We start from the raw sequence: 10,225 nt of genomic DNA, 5'->3' as shown, positions 1-10,225 counted from the left end.
AAAGTTAAAGAATGAGACTAGTGCAGGTGTAACATAATCCTTGGTGTCTGGCGTCAAGTCATGTTAGAACGATGTGGCATTTGGTTTTCTGCGTTGTGCCAGAATCTTTGTAACTTGTAGCAGAGCTGTCAGTTTTTTTCACATAAAATTGTCTTGTCTGGTGCGTCTGTACCAGGACAGATTTATGGACGATGATAGCTCTAAAGACAGATCAGGTGATGGATGAGAAACTTGAGGCATCAGGGTTCACAGCAGGATGGTTTATGAGATGAATGAGTCACATGATGGTGTCTGCAAAGAGTGTTCGGCGGACACTAGCAACTTCTTCTGCAATTTTAAATTTTAAATCATTTTATCTGGAGCTACTGAACAAAGCTTTGTTGACGGGCCAGTGTTTTGGACCTAATTGGGTCTCATTGTGAGTTCATGTACCTTTTTAAGTTTGTACAATCACTCCCCTGTAGCATTATTATCAGTTTTTTAAACAGAAACAGTGAGATAAGACACAAGAGTCACTGAAAGAGCTACAACATGGAAAATAATTTGGCTTTCAAGCCAATGTATTTCTGAGGAAGTGGCATTAGCGTTAGCAGGCTGTGCTGCCAGGATGCCTCAACGCGATGCAAGTGTTGACATGTGATGCGACCCTGGACGATCTCAGCCCTGCATTGGTGTAAAAAGAAAAATCTACACTGACAATCCTCATTACCATATGAATGAGTGTCAACAGGAATGTATGGCAGTGAGCAAAAGATTCCCTCTGAAGGGGGCAGCCCAAAACTCTGTATCCACAACAAAGTGTTGTCTGTATGGAGGAGAAAACTAACTGGTGTGTGTTTTGCACTTATCAAAAGAGGAGCCTCTATAAAGCAAAAGGAATTCAGGAAATAAAAGAAAAGCCTATGGGAAAGTGGATCAAGTGTTTTGTCTCAGAGAAGAGGAAGATTCAGAAGATTAAGACAGGAATATAATTTGGTTTACTGTCAGGTTCACGTGGCACAGGTTCACACCAGCACAACCAGGAAATACGTTTTTTTCTTTATATGTTTGCATTCCATTCAGCACCTCAGAGAAACATATTGCTCCTCTCCTTCCCCTCTCTCTTTTTCTATTTTCTATTCTCACACAGACATGCACCCTTGTATTATGTGCTCTGGCCATCTGTTACCTTCAGGTCAGAGGTGTGTGTGCCCTGAACACATCATCTTCATGTCATCACCACACAGGGAGCCAGGCTGTTTTAGCTTTTTTGATTTGCATTGTGTTTTTAGGAGGTCAGTAGGCACTTGTGATGGTCGTGTCTCTCACGCCAAATTCAAACTAAAGGGAAAAGGAGCGTCAGAATATTGTAAAGAAAATGCAGATCACAATTTCCTAAAGCCCCTGTCACACATCCGTATGGCAGAAACTTATGCTGGCATACATGAAAATATGTCAGAGTCCAAATACGTCCAAGTTTTCATCGGATCAGAAAAGTGAACATATACAGATACGCATGTCTAACCTATTGATAGAGTATCACTTACTTATACGAAATGTATCAGTTGAATGCCCAACGAATGCATAACGTATACAAAATATCGGCAACACGCTGGTTTACGTAGATATAAGGTAAGGTATAAGTAGTATTCTTTAAGGCATCACTGTGTTACGCTGGGGTGCGTTGTTGAACGCTGATGTTTTGAGCATGTTCAAAATTACCGGACGTACCCGACGTGTGCTTCATAAGATATGCAGACGTTACGTGACGTTAGACATACGTGAATACGGAATACGTACGTGAATACTTACCTACGTAAATACCTACGTGAATACTTACCTACGTAAATACCTACGTGAATACGGAATACGTACGTGAATACTTACCTACGTAAATACCTACGTGAATACGGAATACGTACGTGAATACTTACCTACGTAAATACCTACGTGAATACGGAATACGTACGTGAATACTTACCTACGTAAATACCTACGTGAATACGGTAGAGGTACGTTAGATATAGGCTACGTCGGTTGACGGTGAACCCTACAGCCTACTCCACATCTTATCTTTATTGTTCCTCATAACACAAGTGTCCTTATTGATCATTTGTGTTCATTTATATCTTTGCAATGTTCCTCTTTAGCTTCTATGTTTTGTATTATTTGTCTTTGGCTCCAAGTATCTAAGAAAATGTCTTTAGAGTATTTTGTGGCTTATCTCGTTCAAACAGTCCCCACGGCTAACCATATATTGTAGTTTAAAGATATAAAAGATAAAGATTTTCAATAAAAGCAGACGCTGGAGTTGTCATGGTTTCATATTTGACACCAGTGAAAATGGCAAAGAAATCTCACTCCAGTGTCCTGCCATAGCTCACCCCCGTAAAGTAGTGCGACAGTGGAAGGAGACGGCGGCGAGGCTGAGAATCTGGGAGCTGTGGTCTGGAATGCTGCTCGTGTCAGAACATGCTTCCTCTTCCAGTTATGAAAGACCCCTTAAAGAAGACGGCATGCTGACAACAACTCCATGCACAACCATCTCACCTCTCTCTTTAGTCTCGCGTTACCAGATCGAGATGGTCGCAGTGTCTGCAGTTCTTGGATAAGTCTTGGTTTTAAAGATAGTTCTTCCCCATCCACAAGTGTGTGGTAGAGTGTTACCTCTTAAATGCTCCTTTCTAGCATAATTTATTGTTGTGTCTGTGCCTCTAAGTTACTTTATATCCAGTGACTTTTTAGTTTCAGTGAACCCTCATTTGACCACCCTATAGATTATGGGCTAAAGAGCCTGTAGTTATGGATATTTCCAAGTCTTAAAAGTGTTTTAGATTTTTTGTAAACTAGTCTACAAAAGCTAGGTAACAAAATAAAATCTAAATCTTTACTGTACATTACTATTGTAATGAACCTTTCTGTTGGTTTCCCCACACATCTGAGTAAAAACATTGCTTGTAGACAGGGTTTAAAGAGTTACAAGGGCCAGAACAGCTGAAAACAAACCACCATAGCAGATTATTACAGGCTGCCAGTTTGGACCTACACATGAACTCGTGGGACTCAGTATAGCAGCAGAAACATACTGCATGTTTCCCCTTCACTCAGCAGTCGGCACACGGGCCCTCAAGCACAACATAATCTAGGCTAATGCAAACACAACACTGCTGGCTCAAGTTTCTGGCTGAAAACCTTTCTTAAATTAAACAGAGCAGAGAGGAAGAAGTACTTAAAGATGTGCTTCATATCCAGGCGGGAGGTCTGTTTGAATTCAAATGAAACGGATGACAGGGTAGCCGTGATTGGGTTTTGTCGCTTTTGATTTATTTTTATAGGAATGCTTTAAAAGTGGCTTCTGTTCTTGCCACTGAACGCTGTTTTATGTACTCAGCAGTGTCTTATATAATCAGCTGATGTGCAGAGGAATGGCATCCCTAACAGAAGCAATTTCATCCCACTTTATATCATACTTGTCATATTTCTCAAGTGGGGGGAAAATGTTGGGCAGCAAGTACAATAATAAAGTTCAAGACTTGTTTTGTTGTGGGGAGAAGAACTCCCAAGTTGGCATTTTTGGGGATTTGAGGCATTGGAGATCACAGTGATTATTGCGAGTTTCTTTCTAAAGTTGCCTTATAGATCACAGGAAAGTAGAGAGAGGCTGTTCAGGGAGGCTGGTTGACTTCCAGGGAAAAGTAAATCCCAGTAGAGCCCTCTGCTCTCTCTGTGCCGCTTTCAGGGCTTTGTCAATAAAAGCACCCAAGCAAAAAAAATACCTCAGTCTCAATCTACTGACTAGAAGTTATGCAATTTGAAACCATGTGATTCTTCAATGTACTTCAGTTCTCTTCTCTTGGAATGCTCTAGATTTATATTTATAAAAAAAACAACTGTTGTGGTTTATTCTGACTCATTCACACTTTTTAATAGCACAGTCACACATGCACTTACTGCATGCCCTCTGTTAGAATTTGAGTTTGTAAAGTGAAAATATTCCCACGTCTATAATTTGGTATATGTAGCCTGGCGTGGATGAAAATGCATTTCCTTGAGGAAAGGAGAAGTTGTCATTATAGCATGTGGAGGGGCTCGTCTGGGAGCTGCTGAGGATCAAAACAGTCTTTTACACGAGCCTGCTGTACATGTTAGAGCAAGACCCTGCCCTCAGCACCTCGCTCTGCCCGTCACACACACACACACACACACACACACACACACACACACACACACACACACACACCCTGAGAGGTTGTTTTTCTCCAACTGCATCTACTCATCAACCCGTATAAAAATAAAAGCATGTAAGATGATTTGCAATGGTGCTTTTTGATTGTAAGGAAAAATAATTCCTACTATCTGATCGGAAAAAAACATCCACAAACACATCAACACACTCAAAGAATTGCAACTTTTTAAATGCTTTATGTCAACGTCTCCATTATTTGTCCTTTTTCAATGCATATATTGCCACCGGCTGTACTTACCGCCGCCCCCTCACACACACATTCGCAGGTACGCACGCACACACCCTCCCTTCGCTGCTTTATTTTCACAGCTGTAATGCTTGCGCTTTCTCGCTCTTTTTTCCAAGTTGCTGTGATGGAAGAGATATGTGTGCTCAATTCCTCTATCTCCCTGTGATCTCTCTTGAATTCAAAGCCCACATATTCCCGGAGCTGACACTCCTGAAATGGGAAATCACAGAGGAGCAAAGGGGGGAGGTGCTGCAGGGAGGCTTTGATGGTGTGATTGAAAGTCCATCCTAAAGTTATATAACATAGGCTATCACAATTGATTGAGACAAAACAAAGCAGGGCTCTTTTTTCTGACTGACTTTGAAAGGCAACGACGAGAATAAGACAAAGGATGAGAGAGGATAACTCTATGACGCCTAATGACTTATTCAGCACTTCCACACATGTGGTTTCTTGATACAGATGTTTTCTACAACTTGATAGGACATGAATAGTCTTTGATTTAACGTCAGATTCAGTCGCTCACTTAAGCTCAATGATTATTTGCTTTTTCATGCCAAGAAGCTGTAACTCTCACACTCTTTCTCTTTCCATCACACCCTCAGCTTTCTTTGAGAATGTCCAAACCCCCAGTGCTGATGGCCGGGAGGTGGTCAGGGCCAGTGAGTCTTCGTCATGGCGGCCACCGCTCACCACCATCACTGTCTCCAAGAAGCGCAACTGGCTGCAGCAGAGCTCCCTTGGGAAGAATCACTGCACCAAGGACGAGCTGCAGGGAATTCTGGGAGCTGAGGAGGAAGGCTCCCATCAGCCGCCACCTCCTCCCAGTCCCTCTCCAGACCACCTGAGACCCTCAGGGGGAGCTCCATTACGGCCGGCTCGCTTGCACCTGCCTCAGGTTAGCCCCAAGGTCTCTCTATTAACAAGAGTGAGATTTACGGGGTGTTACCTTGCGGGTGATTACCCCCGTAACACAACAAATTGTCCTTCATACATGGAGCAAAAAAACAATACATAAGTTGTTAATCGGTGAGCTTTAGAGGGGATGGTAGGTGAACGTTGTTACCTTTGGGTAGAGCCAGACGAGCTGTTTCCTCTTGCTTCCAGCCTTTATGCTAAGCTAAGCTAAACAGGTGCTGCCTGCGGCTTTATATTTAGCATCCAGACATGAGAGTGGTATCAATCTTCTCATCTAACTCCAGTCAAGAAAGCAAATAAACATATTTCTGAATAAGGAAGTGACCTGGGATTCAACACGATGGTCCCTGTGTGTTTCAGTTCAGTTGGCATCATGCTTTCTTTTGTTTTTTCCTTAGTTGATCAGGATACTTCTTTCTTGAGTCTTCTACTTCTGTCTGTCTTAAGGTTATTGTCGGTCAGGCCAAGGTGTCGCCTCACCCTCGGAGCGTGGACCCAGCCGAGGAGAACGATGCAGACGACGAAGGAGAGATCTGGTACAACCCAATCCCTGAGGATGATGAACTGGAGATGTCTCACCGACCCTCCGTTCGGCTGCTGGTTCCCCCTCGAGCAGAGCCTCAGAGGAGGCCCAGCAGGGGAGGGGATGCAGGCAGCGGCGCCGGGCCGGAGGCGCTAGGGGAAAGCCACAGTGGCAGTTCAGGAGATGGGAGTCAGGGGAATGCTGTACATTCCACAGAGGCGCTACATCTGCACAGACAGATGCTTGCGTGCAAACCTCAGGAGGAGGGGGGGCCTTCCACCAGCAGAGCCACAGGTAAGGCAAAAAACAACAACTCATGAACACCTACGCTCATTCTTACTTTCCTTCCCTTCCTGTTTTTTGCCGACTTCTTCATTCATTCTTTCCCTCAAATCTCTTTGGGCCGATGCTCGAGGGCCAATTATTGTCTGTCGTTTTGTCTCTCAGCCAGTCACTCTCAGCATATCTTTGCGGTTGCGCACACCTTGAGAAGTGTTTCCAATCAAAGGATGAACTGACTTATTTAGCTGCAAGTCATTCCAAAAATAGAGTTTTTATGAGTTTAAATTATTTTTGAAATCTATAACAAATGTAGTCGTCCTTGCTGAGTTTCTTCTTGTTCTGTTCTGTTTGATAGGAGCAGACAAGATCTTTGGCTGTCTAATCATATCCCTCCATATAAGTGTCCCTCATTAGTTGAACTCAGAGAGACATTAGCCAGGAGGAATTCAACAGGCATTCCTCAGAAGAAAGAATATCAATTTACTTATGACTGCAGCTCAAACATAAAGCTGGGAACTTTGTAAATTGGTGGTTCTTAAAGGTTCTTTTTCAAAGTCTTGCCTTGAAAGCTTGCTCATTAAAACTGCTCTTATGGTGTGTGCAGATACGAATAATACATTCATGACCGGCAGTGTTTACATAGAATTACCACAAATGAATTGGAGTGCTCTTTCTACACTCTTTGATTTACTTGTGTGCTTGGAAATTGTTGACAACTCTGGTCTACAGCGACGGCATAATGATGACAGCCAGCACACGGCTCCCTGTCTCTTAATAAGCTCAGTCTTTTTTTTCTAACTTCCGACTTTTTGTTCTCTCTGATGTGGCAACATGGTAGTTTGAACCAATTGGCACATCTTGAGCTGAGCCTATAATTACAACTTTTGACAACACTTTTCTGTGGCACGCAACAGCTGAGCAACTGAGCGAAATCTAATACTTTAGCTTTAGTGTTCACAGCCACAGTTTTACTGCAGGAATGAAGGAATGAAATGAGCTCAGAAATATCTTTTTTCCCATGAAATAAAACCGTTTTAAAAGTTGAAACCACAAGTTGTTAAGACTTGTTGCTATAAATAATTGTATTTTTATAATCGTCAAAGCGTTTTTGTCTGGCAAAGTGGAAAGTTCGTAACCTCTTGAGGTGTTGCATTACCTCCCAAAACAAATCTGCCTGTGACAAGGACACAGGTTTGATAGGTTGCTGATTAAACTCCTTGATCCTCATTGACTGCATCAAACTCCTGGCTCTCTCTGACATCACGTGTGGCTCAGCAAAACTCTCCGTCCCGAGAGACTCTCCTTGTAGGATTAGGATTAAAGCAGTCCCGAATGAGTCTCAGTGTACCGGTACAGGAAAGGCACTAATCATTGCACACAGAGCTAATTCAATTTAGGCTATTTCTGCCTGCACCTTTTGATAAGTTTCAGTCCTATTTTGCAGTCCAGATGCAATTTGCTGGTATTATTAGGGCCGTTCATGTTGGGTAAGCAGATGAGTGGACATCATTGGAGGCTTGAGCTGCTTGTTCAGCAGTTTTAACAGTTAATAAATCTTGTTCTGAGCTTCTGCGAGCAGAAGTGCTTTTTTTATTGTTCTCTTCGCTGTCAAAAAAAAAAGTGATTCATTTTCCATCTTGCTACCATTCAAAGATCTGTGGCTCATTTACATCCTGCCATAATGTTTAATGAGAGTAGCAGGTCTGTGATAGTGTGGGTTTACTGGTGCTCTGACTGGTTGCTGTGAAAATGAGAAGCTGGCGCAGAAGTGTTTTTTTTCTCTTCTCCCTCCCGCTCCGGAACTGCCTCCCTTTCTGCTGCGTGTTGACTTTGCAATTGATTCCTGTGGGTTTGGCGACGCCATCCCACACTTCACTGCAACAAAAAAGAGCAACAAGCCCGGCTACGTGTCATCAAAGAGGAAACACTCATTACGGGTTGTTTGTGTGTGTGTGTGCGTGTGCGTGTGTGCGTGTGTGTGTGTGTGTGTGTGTGTGTGTGTGTGTTTTGTGGGTGCTGGGGGTAAAATCAAAGAGATTGGTTGGAAGGTAAAATATCGCTTTAGTTAGAAACCTCCTACACCTACAGACATAGCGTGTGTGAGCATTGTGGTTACTGTTAACTCAGTTTGTATTGGCTGCAGAATGACACTACACTCCTCCAGGGATGGAGGATGGTGTGTAGGAGCTCATATACACTGAAATACCAGAAAGTTGATTAGCTGTCCACTCACAAACAGTTTTCTGAATACCTTAAAAGTGAAATAAGTGCATTTTTAACGTCCTATAGCACAAATGAAATACAAATGAAAATATCTGCCGTGGTTGGATGTTATTATGCTTTGCCAGGTTCTGGTTCTTGTGGATAATGTCTCTGGGTCATTCCAGAATTGGAGGACAATTTAGACATCAAGACTTTTATTTTTTGTTATGTATTTAGGAAAAAAAGATAATAAACAATCAAAAAAAGTGATTTGGCCTGCAAAGGCATCAAATGTACACTTTTTATTAGACGTTTTATTTGTTGTGTGCCATGTTTTGTGCAACCCTGTGACACATAATCATTAAGCAGAAAAATATATTTTTAAAAACATTCTTCAATAAAACTCTTTGCTATTAAGTAAATAAAGTCACATTTATATTAAATACTCATGAAGTTTTGGATAAAACTGTTTTAATGTTAATTTAAGTAGCTTTTAAATCGATCTTGCCCAACTTTTCAATTGTCACACGTTTCTTTTTTCCAATTTCAGTATTTAATTTGAAATATTTGCTCAAATACATTATGCATATAATTAATCAAGCTATTAAAAGGACATTAGATTAAACTTTTGTAGGCTGAGAAAATAATTTAAGGTTATTTTAGCAGAAAATGATATAGTAACAGGGTTGAAATTAGAGTAACAGGGTTGCGTAAAGTAACGGTTGAATGGCTACATTACTTTTGGTTGTAGATCATGACATAAATGTGACAAATAAATACTCAGGGCCACAGAAATGTTGTTTGATAATATTCTATATATATTTTCTAATGAATGATTAACAGGAAGAGTATCAATGATATATAAAAAACATGTCAACACAACAACAAACTGGACTGGACAAACTGGACAAATATAGAACATGGAGGTCACTGAGGTAGTCAAACAACTCCACAGTGGAAAGGCCCCAGGGGTTGATGAGATGCGTCCAGAAATGCTGAAGGTTTTGGGTGTGGAAGAACACGCCTCGTCAACATTGCGTGGAAGTCTGGGAGAGTGTCTAGGGGGTGGCAAACCGGGGTGGTGGTTCCCCTATTCAAAAAGGGGGACCAGAGAGTGTGTGCCAACTACAGGGGTATCACACTTCTCAGCCTCCCTGGTAAAGTCTACTCCAAGGTACTGGAAAGTCTCGGCCAATAGTTGAACCTCTGATTGAAGAGGAACAATGCGGATTCTGTCCTGGTCTTAGAACAACGGACCAACACTTCACTTCTGAGGGCCATTCAATCCCTGTACGCCCAAAGCGAGAGTTGTGTCCGGATACTCGGCATTAAGTCGGACTCGTTCCCAGTGAATGTTGGCCTCCGCCAGGGCTGCGCTTTATCACCAATCCTGTTTGTGATATTCATGGCCAGGATATTGAGGCGTAGTCGTGGAGGAGAGGGGTTGCAGTTCGGTGGCCTGAGGATCTCATCGCTGCTCTTTACAGATGATGTGGTCCTGATGGCATCATCGGTCTGTGACCTTCAGCAGTCACTGGATCGGTTTACAGCCGAGTGTGAAGCGGTTGGGATGAGGATCAGCACCTCAAAATCTGAGGCCATGGCTCTCAGCAGGAAACCAGTGGATTGCCTACTCCGGGTAGGGAATGAGCCCTTACCCCAAGTGAAGGAGTTCAAGTACCTCGGTGTCTTGTTCGTGAGTGAGGGGACAATGGAGCGAGAGATCAGCCGGAGAATCGGAGCAGCGGGGGCGGTATTGCATTCGCTTTACCGCACCGTTGTGACGAAAAGAGAGCTGAGCCAGAAGGCAAAGCTCTCAATCTAACGGGCGATTTTCGTTCCTACC

The 10,225-nt window shown here is 42.7% G+C and overlaps 1 protein-coding gene across 1 annotated transcript in view; it reads left to right on the top strand.

Annotated features, from left to right (window-relative positions):
* The window catches only part of syde2 (synapse defective 1, Rho GTPase, homolog 2 (C. elegans)), a 47,999-nt gene that overhangs the window by 5,501 nt on the left and 32,273 nt on the right, over positions 1 to 10,225 (top strand). The window contains exons 2-3 of the mRNA XM_029430216.1: positions 5,060 to 5,352; positions 5,820 to 6,189. Of these exons, the coding sequence (XP_029286076.1) occupies positions 5,060 to 5,352; positions 5,820 to 6,189 (663 nt within the window). The remainder of the gene's footprint in view (positions 1 to 5,059; positions 5,353 to 5,819; positions 6,190 to 10,225) is intronic.

The sequence above is a fragment of the Cottoperca gobio genome, chromosome 4 (assembly GCF_900634415.1).
Source record: "Cottoperca gobio chromosome 4, fCotGob3.1, whole genome shotgun sequence".
NCBI lineage: Eukaryota > Metazoa > Chordata > Actinopteri > Perciformes > Bovichtidae > Cottoperca > Cottoperca gobio.
The sequence above is the reverse complement of the archived record's forward strand: the minus strand, read 5'-3'. Positions and strand labels throughout refer to the sequence as shown.